Source organism: Hemicordylus capensis, chromosome 1, assembly GCF_027244095.1.
Source record: "Hemicordylus capensis ecotype Gifberg chromosome 1, rHemCap1.1.pri, whole genome shotgun sequence".
Taxonomy (NCBI): domain Eukaryota; kingdom Metazoa; phylum Chordata; class Lepidosauria; order Squamata; family Cordylidae; genus Hemicordylus; species Hemicordylus capensis.
In genome coordinates, this window is record NC_069657.1 from 387,443,141 (window position 1) to 387,462,065 (window position 18,925).

Genomic DNA, 18,925 nt, shown 5'->3' on the forward strand with positions numbered 1-18,925 from the left:
CAACGCAGAGAGCAGTACAGACTACAGGCACATCCATGCACTCAATTGCCACTCAGATGGTACCGCTACCTATGGTGCAGTTATCTACCACATATACTCAAACAGCTGTCCCAGCTTCGCACAGTGGTTCAGCTTCAGAGCACTATGGCTCCTTGGATTTTGAATCCGACCCAGAGGGTGAAGAATCTTTGGTGGAGCCCCCTACAGATGCAGCCCCATCAACTTATGTTTCACCAAATGAAGAATTAAAATCATACCACCGACACATCCATGCTATGGCAGAGGCGTTGGGCCTTCTTCCATTCTGAATTACAGACAACCAACAACCCAGTCTACATGTTCATGCTAAAAACTCAAAGCACAGCTCCGGTAGCATTGACAATGCTCCCTGTAATTACTAGAGCAGCGAAGTGCGCATGGGAGCTTCTCCACACCTCAAACCCCACATCAAAGTGCCTTGAGAGCTTGTATAGAGTACAAGAAAAAGATAATGCGTATCTTTTGATGCATCCAGCACCCAATTCCCTAGTGATTGTGCAACTTCCTCCAAAGTTGGAAAACAACATGTGGTTCTACCTGAGGAGGAGGGTAGGAAGTTAGATTTGTTGGTTTGCAAGATCTACTCTACCTCCTGATTGTCCATCAAAGTGTCAAACTACGTGGCTTGCACAGCTAAGTACACTCATAGTATCTGGGAAAATCTGCAATCAGACTTGGACTCAATGACTCCTGAAGACTTCAAACATAAGTTCCACCAGACTCTTGAACGCTCAGCAGAACTGACTAGGCAACAGCTAAGCATAGCCAAACATCTGTCAGAGTCAGAATCCAGGTCTCTGACTGTGGCCTTGACCTTGCGCAGACATGCCTGGTTGCATTCGACTAACCTCCAAACAGGCATGAAGGACAAGATCGAAGGGCTCCCATTCGATGGCTCTGGTCTTTTCAGTGAATCGACTGACAGTACCATGGAGCAAATGAAGAAATCAAAATTTACAGCTAAGACTTTTATGGCTCAGCCAATGACTTCAACCTATACACTGCAATACTGCACTTCATATTCTAAATGACCGTCCTACCACCAATAAGATCACCAGGACTTTAGACAATACAACCTGTACCAAAAGTGGAATTTCTCCAGCAAGGCCAAAGAGACACAATCCCGTGCGACCAAGACATCAGACGCCCAGAAGCATCTTTGAGAATTGAGCCTGTCCACGGGCACCACTCTTCTCCCCATTCCTGCCTGTGGGGGACCCGACATATCTGGGAATGGAACAGACCATCGATCTGTATCTGCCATCTCTTTCCATCAGATTGGCAAGCCATGCCCCCGCATGGCACCATATAACATTGGACCGCTGGGTCCTGAAGATCATATCTTCAGTATACGCCATAGAATTCAGGCAGACACCACGGTTCACAGGAATAAGATTCACTGCTCCTTCTGTCACCTTGCAGGAGGAAGTGAGAGAACTGTTGGAGAAGAAAGCTATCACTCCGGTGCTGTCGACGGCCAGGTGAGGCAGGTTCTATTCCCGCTACTTTCAAATCCTGAAGCAGAACGGGGGGTTGTGCCCCATTATGGACCTGCACCACCTGAACAAGTTCATACGAGTCAGGAAATTTTGGATGATGGAGTGGCAACAAATATTACCACTTCTCCAGGGAGAGAAGTGGCTTGCAATGCTAAATCTAAAAGATGCCTATTTCTATGTCAGGATCAGACCGGGTCACAGGAAGTACCTACGGTTTACTGTAGGCTGCCAAGTATACCAATACAATGTCTTGCCCTTTAGATTGTCCACCGCCCCAAGGGTTTTCACCAAGTGCATGGTGGTGGTGATCGCCCACTTGAGGATGCACGGGATCACTATTTTCCCCTATTTGGACGACTGGCTCCTGACATCCAAGCACAAAAGCGAGTTACTTTCACAGATCCAGTATGTGATGACCCTTCTCCAAGGCATCAGCATCCAGGTCAACTGGAAGAAATCACATCTGGAACTGGTTCCAGTCACCACCTATATAGGAGCTGTGTTGGATACAACGAACCAAAGAACATTTTTACCAGAGGAACCTTACGTCTGTATTTGGAGCCTAGTGAATCACTTTCAAGATCAAACTTTGCAGCCATCACACTCCATCCAGCAACTTCTAGACCTGATGTCATTTTCCAATGTGGTGATCCGGTATGCTCGGCTGAAGATGCAGAAACTCCAGTTGTGGTTTCTGTCACTATTCCACCCAACTGTGGACAGCCAAACAAAAATGTCTACTTCTTCCACCACAGATTCTGAGATCACTGTCGTGGTGGTCAGACCACAGGAATCTTCTAGAGGGTGTTTCCTTTCCAAACTCCATTACCATCTGTCTGGATCACAACAGATGCCTCCCTTCTGGGCTAGGGGGTTCACTGAGAAGGTCGCCAAATTCAAGGAAGGTGGAGAACGCAGCAAGATTGCCTTCACATCAACTTCCTGGAGCTCCTTGCAGTTTTCCAGGCACTTTGAGCGTTTCTGCCTCTCATACAAGACAAGACTGCCCAGATACACCTTGACAATACGACAGCTCAGGCCTATATCAACCGCCAGGGCGGGAATGTGTCTGCAACATTATGCGCTCTCAGTGTTCAGCTGTGGCACTGGTTCATCCGTCCCATGTTTCACTGGTGACAGTTCACATCAAGGGCCTGGGAAATGTCTTGGTGGATGATCTGAACCATGTATTCCTCCAAGAGCGACAACATGAGTGGGAACTCAACTCTGAGTACAGAGTTCCCCTGTTCCATCTCTGGATGCCGCCTATGATAGACCTGTTTGCATCCTCCGAAAACACAAAATGCGACCACTTCTGCTCTAGAGCGGAGCACAATCGCCTGTCCTTGGGAAATGCCTTTCAACTAGACTGATTGAGGTAGGCACCTTACATGTTCTCACCACCACCACTGATCGCCAGGGTGGTGGCTCGTCTCCTGTCCGAACTGACGACCTGCATCCTTGTGATGCCATGGTGGCCAAGGCAACCTTGGTTTCCACAAGTACGCAAACTGTCGAAAAATTGAAACCACCATCTATCTAAGTGGATAAGGTCCTCATGCATTTGAACCCATCCTTTCTACCAAAGATTGTCTCAGAATTCCACCTGAACCATGACATTGTTCTCCCAACCTTTTTTATAGGGCCTTCGACCAACCTGGAACGTGCCATGCACTCCCTAGATGTGCATCAATCACTCCTGTACTAACTGGATTGCACTAAGGGTTCAGGGCTACACCGCGTCTCTTTGTGGCCTACAAAGGCACTACCAAGGGCTCCTGTCTTTCCAGACAGCGTCTGTCAAGGTGGCTAGTTGAGCTAATCATACTTACGTACCAGCTCCATTACAAGTCTCCACCAGAAGCCATCAAGGCCCACTCCACTCAGGCTTACGCTTCCTCGGCAGCACACCTCTTAGGGATCACCTTCTTGTACATCTGTAAAGCAGCGACATGGTTTTCTACCAGATCATGGATTTCTACCAGATCATCTACCAGAGATGCCTTTCATTAAGCACTGTGCTATAGATGTGCGCCCTGCTGCAGAGGCGAGCTTCGGGTGAAGTGTACTTAAAAGGGTGTTGCAATAGCACTTCTGCACCATCCTCCTTAGGGAGCTTGCTAATCACCCATTCTTATGGATCTCGATGGATCTCAATCCAGATAAACAGGTTGCTCACCTGTAACTGATGATCTGGTAGAGATCCATCAACATCCATAAGACCCTCCCGATCCACTCCTCTGCAGTAGTGCTCTGCTATGTGCATAGTTGTGTGCTCGCCACTGCTCTTGGTTCTACATGTCAACATTGTGAACCCACCTATTCAACTGGATGGTCGTCCTACTTGGCAGTCATCCAAGAACTAAGGAACGCGACATCCAGCCACCCTTAAATAGCACGCTGTACGCATGGGGGCGGGACTTGGATACCTCGACAAGCTGCAGCATAGCTACTGTGTGGTCTCCGCACAGGCACAGAGCCCATTCTTATGGATGTTGACGGATTTCTACCAGATCATCAGTTACAGGTGAGCAACCTGTTTCTTCTTCTTCTTCTTCTTATTCTTATTATTATTATTATTAATTCGATTTCTATACCGCCCTTCCAAAAATGGCTCAGGGCGGTTTACACAGAAAAATAATAAATAAATAAGATGGCTCCCTGTCCCCAAAGGGCTCACATTCTAAAAAGAAACACAAGATAGACACTAGCAACAGTCGCTGGGTGTGTATAGGGCCAGTTACTCTCCCCCTGCTAAATAAAGAAAATCACCACGGTAAAAGGTGCCTCTTTGCTCAGTTAGCAGGGATAATCACTATCACTTCTGAAAAGTTTTCTTTTCCTTATGAGGGCAACTCTCTGCAAACTTTACTATCTCTATTAAAATTTCATATGGTTACCTGGGGCCATATAAAATTATCTCTGCCAGATTCCCCAATATAGAATGAAGTGCAATCTAATCATTGAATTTTATATATTGTACCTTTCTTTCCACAGTTTCCTTCCTCCTGTTCACAAATTTCACAATCTTGTACATCGCATCTCCTATCATACAATCTAGAGTTAACCAACAGTTGTTTGTCATTGGTGCTGTGCAAACCACATTCACCTTAATCTCCTGTCTTTCCAAGAGTGCATTGTTTTAATTATATTGGAAACTGCTTTGAGATTATTTTAATGAAAAGCAGTATATAAATTGAACAATAAATAACTAGATAAATAATCACACTGGTAGTGCAGGCCAATACAGTAATTAAGTGAAATCTGTTCTAAGGACAAACTTTATGTCTGAGGTAAAAGCAAAAAATTTAAAATATAATATATAATATAAATAATAAATATAAATTATATATATATAAATATATAAATTGTATAATTGCCTAGAAATAAATGCTAGAAAAGTGATGTTAGACTCTCCCCCCCCTCCCCCGCTTTTTGCAGATTATGGTGGGAATGCCATAATAAAGATGAAGAATAATGTCCTATATTTCTTAAAAATTGAAATGACAGACACTGTGAAGCTTGCTGCTTGGGAAAGTGAACGTACACCTTGTATCTTTTATTTTAATCCTTCTGGTGGTATGTATTTGCTGACATTCAAGGGTACTACTATACATCGCCAGACCTATCCACTGAAATTAGAAGTATATAGTACTATATACAGTTCACAAGATGAAGTCTGTCCATACATATCATTTCAATATAGTATGGATTTTGATCATTATTATCTGGACAAAGGACAAAACATAACTTTTTGGACTCAAATCGTCTTTCGGGAAAATGAGGGCTTATCTACAGATATTGAAATTAACAGGCCAGAGCTGCTGAAGGAAAAAACATATACTCATTATGAAATTGCTCGTGGAATCTGCACTAAGAATCTGGCAAGTGACTTCTATATATAATACCATTACTTTCTACCCTGTTCTGTTTCTTCTTATATGGCAGAGATTGAGTGTTCTGATGTATGAAACATTCTGAGATGGTTTCCATACTAACCCTGGAATTGTCTGGAATTGTTATACTTTATTCACTCATTTTTTATGGAGAATTCAGTTCCAGTATTTGTTACCAACTCGTGTTTTATGTTGGCATTTCATGTTTCTTAAGGCCTAATTTGAGGTGAATGTTAATTGAAATAAAGAACAATTGCATTTCCAGTCTGTCCAGTGTAGACATGCAAAGTGCTATTGAAGCCTTTAAAAGTTACTGTACCTTTTAATTAAAAGTTTCCTCCTTGCAGGTTCTGACCACTTTATTAATTCTTGTTCAGTGCAGGTGGCGCATTAGTGATGAATGACCCTTTCATTAGTCAGTTTCTGTTCCATGTCCAGGGGAGGTCAGGAATGACTGGCTCCTTCTTCTTCCCCCCATCTCCACTTTATATTTTTTTCAACATATTTTTCATATTTTTTTCAAATACTGTATATATGAAAAAATATTTCATCATTTTATGGTAAAATAGCACTATTTCACCATAAAACAAGGAAACAACAACAACAACAACAATAATGATAAGCAGAAACCAAAAATTAAGACATACACACACAGGATAAGGAACAGAAACTGCCACATTAAGGGCTAATTTCCCACTAATTTCTCCAGTCAAAACAAAACAGAAGCAATAAAATGGGCAAAACCTGCAAGAAGAACACATTTAATTAATGTTACAGAGGATCTGTGCTGGATGTGAGTAAACATTGAAGGATATTGGCCATGGCATTGCTGGATGATAAGGCACTGAAAGTGATGAGTGCAACCCCATTTTAATTCAGCTGATTTCAGAAAAGCAAGGCCTCAGCAGCATTTAAGGGCTGTGGTGTGGATACAATTGCAACTTGACCATCTTGTGGTAAAAATATGAAAAAGAAATCCTTTAAATTTAAGATACCTCTTAGAATCCTAACTTAAAATAAAAAGGTCCTGATTTTGAGGCAAAGGACCAGATTCATGGAGCCATTAGAACCAAACCCAACAATCTTAAAGGAAGTTGGTGAATGTTTTACATTAGCTGGGCACCTTTACCCCAAAATGTCCTACGCCTGATCAGCAACATGATTGCAACTATATAATGAGTGTTGTGTGGCACTGTAGAAATAAGCTAACCCCTTTGCCTCTATATTTGGCAAGTGGACAATGCAGTCCTATGCACTGTGCACATTTACCCAGAAGTAAATCCCACTGAGTACAATAAGACTTACTTCTGAATAAACATGCTTAAGACTGTGCTGCAATATGTTGCGAGGGGCGGGAGTTGTAAGTCGAGGAGAGAGGAACCTGGGGAACCTTAGGCTGGAACCCAGGTCTATGAAATTTGTGTTGGGGATCATTGACTCCTATATATATAGGTAGCATGCAAGCTGCACCCAACTGTGTATAACAGCACAAATGTATCAGCAGTTATAACAATATTTTACATAAGATAAACATAAGATGCTTGAATAAGATTTACATAAGATGCTTGAATACTGTTTTGTGTCTCAAGGCACTCTCTCTGAAGTAACTAATGTTTCCTCAAAACCATGGTCATCTGGCTTGTCTAACTCAATATTATTATTGTTGTTGCCTATTTCTTATAGACAATGACATTTTATCATGACCAGGATTACTCTGAAGTGGAAAATTATACAGAGGAAATGTAAGTACCATGATATTAAGTTACCAGTTTGGGGTAATGTAATCCAATAGTAATGGCTAAAGTATTCAGAAGTCAATAGCACATTTGTACTCGAGAATGTCTCCAAGAGGTTTTACCAGAGCAGTTCTTAAAGGTGATTCTCAAAGAGGTTCTCAATCTAGGAAGATATACAAGGGAAACCACAGCCACTGAGAGGGACACTATGCTGAGTTGAATAGTGATAGTTTTTATATACAAGGATTTGTATATAACAACTATAATGACTAAATAAACCAGATCCAACATTTTTAAAAATGCTTTTGTCCAGGTAGCAGGGGTCTTACATAGGTTTCAGGAAATCTCCCTACCATCCTTTGTTGGGAATTATCTCCGGTAAGAGATACCCTTCTATTACAGCAGAGTGCACAGAGGCACAATACAGCGGGAGTCTGCCTAGTCATGTATACCGAGAGTAAAATAACTTGGAGCCAGTTCATAGTTTCAAATCAATATAAGGAGTCTTTATTAGTGAACTCCATTCTAGCTAGCAAAGTGGAGAGATAGGATCTCTAGTCTATCTGACTAGCTGGATGCAGATGGATGCATCTCTGCACACATGGTGCAGGGAGAGAGGAGCGTGCATGTTGCAAGGGAGAAGAAAAGGAAAAGAGGAAGAGGAAGTGGCAGGAAGGAAGGAAGTCCCTAAGAATAGCAATCTACATTCCAAAGGGATAGTGTCAGAGCAGTGGAGAAGGGATGACCAATGTCTTGACCTCTCTAGCCCTCTGACTCACTAGTCTGTCCCCCTCTGTCACTGAGACATGAGACAGTGCAAAGTCCTTCACTTCCAACATCCTTTTGGTCAAAGCCTGCATGTCTACAAGAAAAGCACTACCACACACTTGATACTGATAGCCTACTTCAGTTTAGTCAGGAAGTCCAAAGTTCAGAAATTGGAGACTGCCCCCACCCCACCCCATGAAAACCCCTTGGATAAGGACTCTTTGACCACAGTCTCATATTGGCTCCAAGAATGCAATGGATTGGCCTATCAAAGTAGGGAGAAGCAGTTTCCCTTAAGCACAGTTCATTCCCTCAGAGAAGCAGCCTTGAAGGTAGGCATCCACAGTGGTTCTGCCTTAAATAAAATCTGTAGAGGGATCACGTGGATGCCCATCACACTTGTACTAGACTACATACCTAGCAAGTTCTCATCTGCTGACAGTACCTTTGGCAGGAATGTTCTGCTAAAGGTGCACATTTCTTACTCTTTGGTCTGACTGGAGGCATGTCCAGGGATGGTATTGCTTTATACAACCCAAAGGTTCTGGAATGTCTTTGGGAAGTTTTGTTGCCTGAGCATCCTTCCACTCATGCAAAGGTTGAGATAAAACCCAAATCATATATTCAAGAATATGTTTTCTTAAAAATCAATATTTTAATAATATACAGTGAAATATAGGACCCTTGATAGGCATTTCCCCCCTCAAAAGTCCAAACTTCTTTATAATTCACTAAGACATACCCATGGCTAATCCCATGTGTGGCAGCTCTCGCGAGAGTTCGCGAGCAGCTGCCCGGATACCGACGGGAAGAAAACAGCGATGGCGGCCAGCAGCAGGCCAGAGGAAGCAGTGGGCGGGCGGGCCACCGGGAGGAAGAGCGGCAGCCTGTGGGAGGAAGTGGTGGGTCAGCCAGCCAGCCGGTAGGCAAGAGGCGGCCACCAGCGGGAGGTGGCTGGCCGGCGGGTGGGAGGTGGCAACTGAGGCAACCAGCAGGAGGGTGGGCAGCTGGGTGGCTGGAAGCGCTGGGGAGTGTGGAGAAAACGGCTGCGGCAAACTAGAGGCACAGATGCTCTGCCTAGCTAGCTGTACATAATGTCTACATGCATTGAATAGCTCTCTTTCTCAAAAGATTTCTAGTAAATTTGTTTATCTTAAGGATTAAGCATATGGAAGTTGATTTCAGTGTTGCATAGGCAATATTAAGAGTGTTCTCTCCATACAAATCTCACACATATTAGTAATATAAGAGTAGAAAAAATGAGATGCATGTATAATGAAAAGTAATTCTAGTCATTCTGTTATGGATTGATCTTAAACAATATGTGGATTACATTATTTATTTTCTTGTGGGGTTCATGTCTATATAGGCTTAAATCAAGTGGTGTTATGACAGTTGAACTGCAACCTTCTTCAACTGGAAAAACATGTATATCAAAGAGCAGGGTATGTTTATTGAAATAAATAATCTTAATGAAATAAACTGACAAATATAGAGAATCCATAAAGCATTGTCTGAACAAATACTGCAACCAATAAGTTGATTTAAGACTAGCTTGATCATAGTTGCTGGCATATTACTACACTCACACCATTGGAGTAGCCAGCACAGGAGAGGCCTGTGTTCACACCCCGGCATGCCCCCTGCACAGCCCCCCATGCATGAGCCCCACCCACCCATGCTGATGAGCCCAGGAACAGCAGGTGCAAAGCACACACTGCCCCCTCACCTTTCGCCACCTCTGCTGCCCTTCTGCCTCCACCTACCCTTGCCCTGTCGACCTCTTCTGCGTTTCCAAGCATTTCATGGGCAGAGGAAGCACAGTGGGAAAGAGGAGGGAAGGCAGACAAGGTGAGGAGGCTCGTTCTCTCTCCTCTTCTGCCCATGCGAGGCTTGGAAGCACTTCCGAGGCTCATATGGACAAAGGAGGAGGAGAGGGAAAGAGAGAAGGCAGACACAGGGAAGAGACTCTTTCCCTCTCCTTCATCCTCCTCCACCTGCATGACACTTTCAAGCATTGTGCAAGCAAAGGGAGAGGAGAGGAAAAGAGAAGTCAGACGGAAGAGGTGACACTTTCCCTTTCCTCCTTTGCCTGCACTTCCAAGCCTCATGCAGACAGAGGAGGAGGAAAGGGAAGGAAAAGCAAAGGTAGACAGGGTGAGGAGAGGTGGCAGTGGGCAGAGGAGGCAGTGGCCGTAGAAGCAGGCACTGGAGGCAACAACAGCAGGAGTGGCCGTGTGGCTGGGGGAGAGGCAAGGCAGCTCTAGAGGCAGGGTGGGTGCATGTTCTTAGGACACATCTGCTCAATTATAGCTCCATCCCTGACTCACACATTTATGCCATGCTTATTAAAGGGGAAAGTATACTCACAGTTTATAGTGGAGGCAAATTACTCAGAATTCTTTGTCATGTGGTAGAGTTTGAATAAATTAGAAAATATAGGGTAATGAGCAGAATCTTACAATTAAACTGTGACATTAAAAATTATCTTGTATAAAAAGAGGTAAGCTATTGTTCATTAGACCATGCTTGTAAACTATGAACTTGAATTTAGTCTCTGATTGAGGTAAAATTTTGTACAAGTATGCAATTTCATTTGCTGAATTTATAGATCTGCTTTCCCCAACAGTAACACTTAAGTTTTTTTAAAAAAAATTGTGCTATGCTTATGAGCAACAATAACAAAACTCCATTAAAAATCCTACACTTATCACTGGTAATTAAACATTTATCTCTGTTAAACAATATTTTATTTCTGCAATCTTGGCAGAAAGGGAGACTTTGCTTTTCTTGTAAATTATCATTCTTGGAGGTCTCAAGGGGAGGCAATCTCTGCCCTACTTTCTGAACTCTGCAGCTCAGTTCTGAGATGAGGGAGGTTTGAAAGACTTAACTCCCAGTCCCAGGGATGCCTTTCTGTCATTTCCTCCTTAATAGTGAGTGTTTTATTGTCCCCTATAAATATATTATGTTGAATAAGGTTGAGAGGTCTTGGCTTGCCGAGCTTAATCAGGAAAGCTGGGTCACCCTTCCTCTTGGTATCCTAACAACTGGTCCCTATCTGTTTTGAAGAGGAGGTGATATCTTGGATGTGTTCATATGCCCAGAGGAATGTGGAGGTTTGAAATGCATCAGGATTATATTTCATAATTATTGGTTTGCATATTTCCCTTTTTGTTCTTGTATATATTTATCTATTGATGCCACCTCCTACATAATTTCAATATTAATATTTCCATATTATTATTTTATTTTATTTTAATTAATTAATTTATTTAAAATATTTCTATACTTTCCAAAACTTGCATCTCTGGGAGGTTTACAATATTACAGAGGGTTGTGTGAGTGGGAAAGACTGAAAGAATCCTGGCTTGCCTGAGGCCATCAGATAAGATCACGACTATCACAATACACATCCTCAGCCACAGCACTTCTTATACTTTAACTCAAACACAACCTTTATTTTGGATTAGTATTTATGCACTTTGAGTGGTGCCTGCGGGTATAGAAATTCCTTATTTGTACTGGCTTTGGGGAGAGGTGTATATGTGTGTGTGAGTAAAATTACTTCTATGTTGTTAATGTGGGCTTTTTTCTAGATTGCTCACATACGTGTTGGTTGCTATCCAAGCAGAAGCCTGGTCATTGAAAGGCAAGTAAAATTTTGTTTTTTACTTCATTTAACAGACAAAAACAAAAGTTCACATAAAACAAGAACAGTAGAATTATTGTGTTTTAACAATTCTATTGTTAAAGTATGGAAAGAAAATCCTTTTTACCCATCACAAATCAAAATACATAGGCCACAGTCAGCATAGAGAAATGCATATTCCCAATTGATTTCAGCACAATTTAAACATGCATAATTATGCACTAGATTTATTTATTTGTTTAATCTCAACCAACATTTGGCCTTTTAAAGAGTGGGGGGATGACAATTGGGGTACTTGATTGGTGACAGAGTTTTAAGACCTTCAGAAAACATCTCTTTGTATCTCTTAAAATGTCTCAAAATTTCCACTCCTTACCGTCATTATTTTTTCCATGCTGTTCTTTATGCATAAACCTTTCACACACAAAGTACAGAAAAATTACTTATGAGTAAGTGAAGCTTAAAGTTCCCTCTTTGCAGTTGCCCCAGGCCCTATACATGGAAGGCCCCCATGCAAAGTGTGGTTCGGTATTTGAAATGATCAGATTGATCCTTTTCATTCAAGGCAGTAATCTATTAAACTATAAGCCCAGGATAAAGGGTTTTCAGTGTCTTGAGTTATTACATTGACACAGGATGTAGTGGCTGACATACTCGCAATGTTACGCACACAGTTGAATGTAATGATTTCACAGTTGCTCAAGAATGGAGGTACTTTTTCCACACAAAGCATAATCAACTTGTGGAATTCTCTGCCACAAGATCTGTTGACAGCCAACAACCTGGATGGCTTTAAGAGGGGTTTGGATAACTTCATGGAGGAGAGGTCTATCATTGGCTACTAGTTGGAGGGCTATAGGCCACCTCCAGACTCAAAGGCAGGATCCTTCTGAGTACCAGTTGCAGGGGAATAACAGCAGGAGAGAGGGCATGCCCTCAACTCCAGCCTGTAGGCTTCCAGCGGCATCTGGTGGGCCACTGTGTGAAACAGGATGCTGAATTAGATGGGCCTTGGGCCTGATCCAGCAGGGCTGCTCTTATGTTGTTTCATAAGTGCAAAAATTGTCCATACTGAGTTGCATGACAGTGCAGCCATTATATATTGCACCCCCAGGCCCCAATAAAAACAAGACACGTATAGTTGGGTGAACTAGGGACACTTTTATTAATTTGGATAACACAAATCCTGCAGTGAGGCATGACAATTCAGAGTGCAGTTACCCCAACTAAGGTATCATAAAGAGGCTGACAGACTGGGTGTTCATTAGGGGTGTGCACGGAACCGGGCCAGTTTGATCCAGCCCCCATCAACCCCCCCCCCCGGTCCAACAGGTCTGCAATTTTTTTTTTAATTAAATGAAAAATAACTACCTTCAGCCCCTTCGGGGGGGCTTGCTGTAGCCACGGGGGGGGGGGTAGTCTTTTGGGCCTTTTCAGGCCTCCGTAAAGGCAAGCGGTGGCCATTTTGGCCACCGCCACACATGTGCAAATGCCCTCTGTGGGGCCGTAGGCCATGCCAGGGCTTGCAGAGGGCATTTGCGCATGTGCGGCGCTCACCTTTACAGATGTCCGAAAGGGCCAAAAACACTACATTTACCCACTCACGGCGATGATGAGGGAAGCCGGCGGGGGGAGGGGGAACCCTCACGGACCCCACCACCCACCTACCCCCCGCAGCTACAGCAAGCCCCCTGAAGGGGCTACAGGTAGGTTGGTTTTTTTTTTTTTTTGTTTTTTTTCATTTTAAAAATTTAAAAACTAATAATTTACAGACCTGTCAGACCGGACCGGTGGTTTGGTTCCGGTCCAGACAGAACCAGGATGGGTTCAGTTTGATCACAAACCCCTGGACCGAACCGTCGGACTGCCAGACCAGTTCTGCACTTCCCTAGTGTTCGTTCTGCCTGGACAGAATCTGAACATCACAACAGCCACGAGGTGAAACCCCACTGAGGGGAGGTCAGGCAGCCCCACCCACCCAGGCCACAAAACCCTGAGTGGTGGGTGCTGGCCTGCCCCCGAGTAAGGGTGGATCCCAGCCCAAGGGCCACAAAACCTGCAAGGGCTATTCCTCGGCTTGCCTTCTCTCCTTATATGGTCCTCCATTCAAACACTAATTAATACACTTAAACTAACCTGAACTCATCAGCAAGTGACCAATCAAAAGGTGACAACCCTAAATTAGTTTCAGTGAAAAGTAGACAAAAAAAGGCCACAGCAAGGCCAATCAGGTGTGACCCAAAAACTTCCTACTTGGCCCCAAACGAACGGCGACCAGACTTTCCTCACTGAGTAGCCAGGGAGGGCTGCTCAGTCTAAGCAACTGAGGAGGAGCTCTATGGAGTTGGTGTCTTAAAATGCCGCTCCTAGCATCCGATTAGCTGGCCTGCTTCACGTGACGAACTCCAACATGGCGGCCTCCATGCTTGCCTCAAGGGGGCTGAGTGCACAATCCCGCCCCCCCGCAGTGGCGGGGAGCGGCATAACGGCTGCACTGTCATACAGCTCTGTGCCATTTTTGCACTTGCACAGCAGTGTTCTTGCACAACTGTGCAAATATTACATTCATATGTAATGTTGTGTAGTACATCAGCCATAAAGAAGAAAGTGGGAGGGACTCAAATGAGCATTCTGCTCCCATGCCTCTCTCAGAGCCTTAAAAAAGCCCTGCTCCAACAACTCAGTTAGGTAATGGTGGGTGTGGCACAAACCATCTCCAGTCTTCACACTGCTATCTGACTGGTCAGCTCTTTTTATTTTCCAGCCTTCCTTCCATGCTGCCACTCTTCTTCCTCTCCAGCCTAGCTTTAAAGACGCTGCTGAGTTGTTTGCTCTCCAAAGTTCCTTTCTAGTATTTTGATTTGAGATGCACCTAGGTACATTTACCAAACTCCCTCTGATACACTCCTTCCCTTCCCACCCCACACACCTCCCTCTACATACACACACAGACACACAAATCCCTCTGATGTACACACCTCCCTCTACAGGCTACAAACACACACCTACAGTCTACACACACACACAGTCTTTCCCCCTCTCCAGCCCTCAGTACTCCCATGACCTCTACTTCTGTCTGTCTCCTTTAAAGTTTTAAACACAACGCAGAAACAATTTGCACACACTCAATCATCTGTTCACCACTGAATTTAGGTTTGAATTTACCAAAGCAACATATGAAAAATGAACACAGCCGTTCTGGAAATTCCAGTGTTTAACATGCCCATTCTTTCACTTTGGGAGAGCAAAGCTTACTTTACTTGCAGACCGCCCCACACATATCCGATCTCCCTCCATAATGAGTAATGAGAAACTTTGCCACACCCAGAACTAAGGGCTGGACACAATCAGGAAGTAACTAACTGCCTACTCCCTGCTGGAGGATTGCAAAAACGCTTTTCAGGCATTAGCATACAAATAGCTACTGTTTGCTTCTTGAATGGAAAGCTGTAAATGATCTGCAGGGGTCAGAAAGCATTTCTTGCTTTCTAAGAAAATGTGAAAAGCAGTTTTACTTACCAAAAAAAAAGATCACTTAAAAAGCACTGAAATGGTCAGCCAGGGGAGGGCAGAGAGCTCCTGGCAGAGGTCTCTCCCCGCCCCGGCTTTCCATCCCTTCTTCTTCCTGGCCACTTCTCATCTTCCTTTCTCCCTCCCTCTCCCCCCCCTCCGCCCCGCTCCTCCTGTCCTCCTCTGGTCGCAGCATGCCACCTCCCTCCCTCTCCCCCAGCCAGAACAGGAGAAGGAGAAGGCCCGGCTGGTGAGAGGAGGAGGAGGAGGCAGAGGCGGTGGCGCACAGCAGGAACCTGGCTAGGGAGAGAGAGAAATGGGGCAATGCTTCCTGGCCGAGGAGATGGGTTGGGTAGCAAAACAAAACTGCTGTGTGCGGGGGCCTTTGGGAGAGTGAGTGCACACGCGCACCTTAGAGGGACCAGTGTATGGGACCAGTGTGATTTGAACCCAAGTGCAGAGTAGAGTATGGGTAATGTTCCACTCCTATAAACTGGCCTGTACAGAGACACCCTTAAGATCTACTCAGGAGTCTCTGGATGCCTTGGAAAAGACAGGGGAAATGATAGTGTGTCCATGAGTGCTCATTTAGCTAAGCTTGTTACTTTACATTTTCAAAAAGTTAAATAAGTCATATATTTACTCAACCATTTTTTCAATTTTGCAGCACGAGACCAACAACTTGTGAGCACTTTAACTTCACTATACCCAAGTAAGAAATTTGTACAATGTGCAGGCAGTGGATAGAAATGTAGAGTGTGCACAGCATCCCTCCAGTGGCTGTGCTGATATCTACCTTGTGTGGGGTTGTGTTTTTTTTCCAGGCTGTGAGCCCTTGGGGGACAGGGAACAATTTCTCCTTATTATTCGTTTTCTAAGAAAACTGTTTTGAGAATGTGCGGAGCCAGCCGAGCGGCGGCCTGAGTCCAGCCCTGTCCGGCGGCCCCTCTGAAAGCGTCTCATGCATGTGATGTCATGCACATGGGGTGTGCCCCAAATGAACCCCCCCCCCCGCCTGGGCTACCAGGAGCCCCGAGCGAGTGCTTGCCTATCCTTTTCAGGCAGTGTTTGCTGCCTGAAAGCATCTATTCCCCTTTCTCTCTCTCCAGAGAGGGAGAGAAAGGGAGAACAGACACTTTCAGGCAGCAAGTGCTGTCTGAAATGAATCTCTCCAAAAACACAGTGTTTGTCTCTGCAAACAAATACTGTAATGGTGGATAAGGAGCAGGGCTTCAGAGCACATAATGTCAGAGCGATAATATTGCTATAATGGTCAAAAGAAGGCCAAACACTTTTTGAGGTACTGAGCTTCCTTTATATCCACAAAAAAAACAGTAAAGAAGTTATAAGTAAAATGAATGTATGGAGCTTGCTTTCTGCTTCTTTTAACATGGTGGATCTTATTGCACTATGCCCCACTTGAGACTATGCTACTAAAGACAAATGTCTGCATTACTCAGACAATTAATTGTTTCCTTTGGTCATACTACATTCATTCTCGTCTAGCTTTGTTATTGCATTAATGCAATCACAGATAATGGCAGTAGAGTCCAAAAACGCTGTATGTGGCCTCCTAAGTTTCTCAACCACTGGTCCCTGGACCGCTACCGGTCCACGAAGGGTTGAGTGCTGGTCCCTGACTGGGAGTCAACCCCTCCCCCCAAAAAAGCTGCAACCAAGGCACTCACTTCCTCAATTTTGCACATGGCATGGAAAAGGAAGAGGAGGAGTATCACAGAGGCGTGGGACCCTGCTTCCGCCTTGCCTCCACGTGCTGCTGAGATCTTCCTACAGCTATCTTATTCCCTATCTTTACACCTTCAAACTGTATGCGGTGTGGGGGCATGGAGGAAAACATATGGCAGTGAGCGCCACTTGAAGGGCTGCTGGTTCTTATTTGTTCATTGTTTGCAGCCAAAGGTTGATTGACTGAAACCCAGCTGCCTAGTGCAGCCAAGGTGCCTTGAGAGGGAACGCTGTTTCCCTCTTGCATCGGTGGGGTGTTGTGGTCCCTCGGCCCCCTGTAACCTCCTGGTCTGCACCGCCGGTGGAAGACAGCAGTCCCTTTTGTGACCTTGCCAGGGGGTGGAACCTCTGGCCGGGATCATGCCATGTTGAGGGCTAAGCGGTGGCGGAGGGAGGGAGGAGGGCCTCCTTGGTTCGGGCTTTGCAGAAAGGGAGTGCAGGTGGACCTTCCTCAGAGGAGGGAGAGCAAGCATGCGTACCAAGGAGGGCTAAGTGGCGGAGGGAGGCAGTGTGGTGTGGGGGAGAAGCAAGATAGCATTTTGTGCATTCATGCAAAAGGGTCATTGGATGAATGGCACTGGAATGAAGTGATCCTGGGGATTTGATGTCCAGCGCGGTTCGTGTCCGATCCCAACCAATTTAAAACCAGCTGCCTGTTGCGGCCAAGGCACCTTGAGAGGGAACGCGGTTTCCCTCTTGCATTGGTGGGGCATTGTGGTCCCTCGGCCCCCTATAACCCCCTGTTCTGCACCGCCAGTGGAAGACAGTGGACCCCTTTATGACCTTGCTGGGTGGGGGGGACAGCCTCTGGCCGGGATCATGCCGCAGTGAGAGCTAAGCGGGGGAGGGAGGGAGGAGGGCTGCCTTGGCTCGCCTCACAGCTATGCACGGTCAGCATGTGGGACTACGTGAGCTGCATGGCCCCAAAGGCAGACTGGTGTGATTGGCACATGCAGGGGAGTTGGGAGGGGGGCACAGAGGCATGTGCTGTGAGGGAGGATGGGGGAACACCTGCTACACCCTGGTGCGCAAGCACAGCAGTGGCAGCTCTTGGACCCAGGCGACCTTCTGAACGTGGTCTGGTGCACCATTGCCTCGCCCACCCTGAACAGTGCCTCGTCTCCCCAGCGAGGAAGACGAGGCATCCACCACTACAACACCCCGCGCCATCTCAGAATCGTCCCCTTCCCTTTAATTCCAGGTCCCCGCCGCTCTTCTTCACATTTTCTTTCACCATTTTAAAAAAACTCATCCCCAACACCTGCCATATAACCATTTTTAAGGAGTTTTGGAGGAGCTGCGTGGGTTTCATTAGATCCGCCTCACAAAGTGCACATCTAAGAGCAGGATCCAGATCAAGCCAGGTGATCATGACCAAGCAGCATTGACACAAATGAGAGATGACTAAATTAATTTCACTGCGTTGTCCTGACTAATGTTGTCTTGATCCGGCCCTGCGACTACACAACTCCTGCTAAAACTCCACCTCCATCATGAGAGGGTTAAACTGTAGACTTCGGGCTCTACTGACAACTTGCTCAGCTCTCCTCTCCTCACTTCCTTTTTGCTTTGCTTGACATCCAGCCTGATGAAGAGTTTTGGGGAATTTAAAAGCTTGCTTGTGTGTTGTTTTCATTGGCCTCATGCAGCTTTTGAATTTTTCTAATGGCCCAACATCCCCTCTCCATTGAGTAATCACAAGCACCTCCACCCCACACATACTGAAGACATACTGGAGACATATTTGTTCACCCAGGCTTTTAGATTCAGTAGTTCTCAACCTTGGGTCCCCAGATGTTGGTGGACTTCAACTCCCATAATCAATCCCCAGCCATAATGGCCAAATGCCATTGTGGTTGGGGGTTATGGGAATTTAAGTCCACCAACATCTGGGGACCCAAGGTTGAGAACCCCTAATATTCCATGTTTGCAAAAGATTCCTAATTTAATTATTTTAATGCTTATATTATTTTAATTATAAACCTCCCAGAGATGCAAGTTTTGGGCAGTATAAAAGTCTGATAGATAGATAGATAGATAGATAGACAGACAGATAGGTAGACAAACTTGAAACCCCTT

The 18,925-nt window shown here is 45.0% G+C and overlaps 1 protein-coding gene across 5 annotated transcripts in view; it reads left to right on the forward strand.

Moving 5' to 3' along the window:
* The window catches only part of CATSPERE (catsper channel auxiliary subunit epsilon), a 129,714-nt gene that overhangs the window by 83,973 nt on the left and 26,816 nt on the right, over positions 1-18,925 (forward strand). For all 5 annotated transcript variants that reach the window (XM_053301908.1, XM_053301918.1, XM_053301926.1 and 2 more), the window contains 5 exons: positions 4,980-5,422; positions 7,118-7,176; positions 9,308-9,383; positions 11,538-11,590; positions 15,768-15,812. In XM_053301908.1, coding sequence (XP_053157883.1) covers positions 4,980-5,422; positions 7,118-7,176; positions 9,308-9,383; positions 11,538-11,590; positions 15,768-15,812 — 676 coding nt within the window. The remainder of the gene's footprint in view (positions 1-4,979; positions 5,423-7,117; positions 7,177-9,307; positions 9,384-11,537; positions 11,591-15,767; positions 15,813-18,925) is intronic.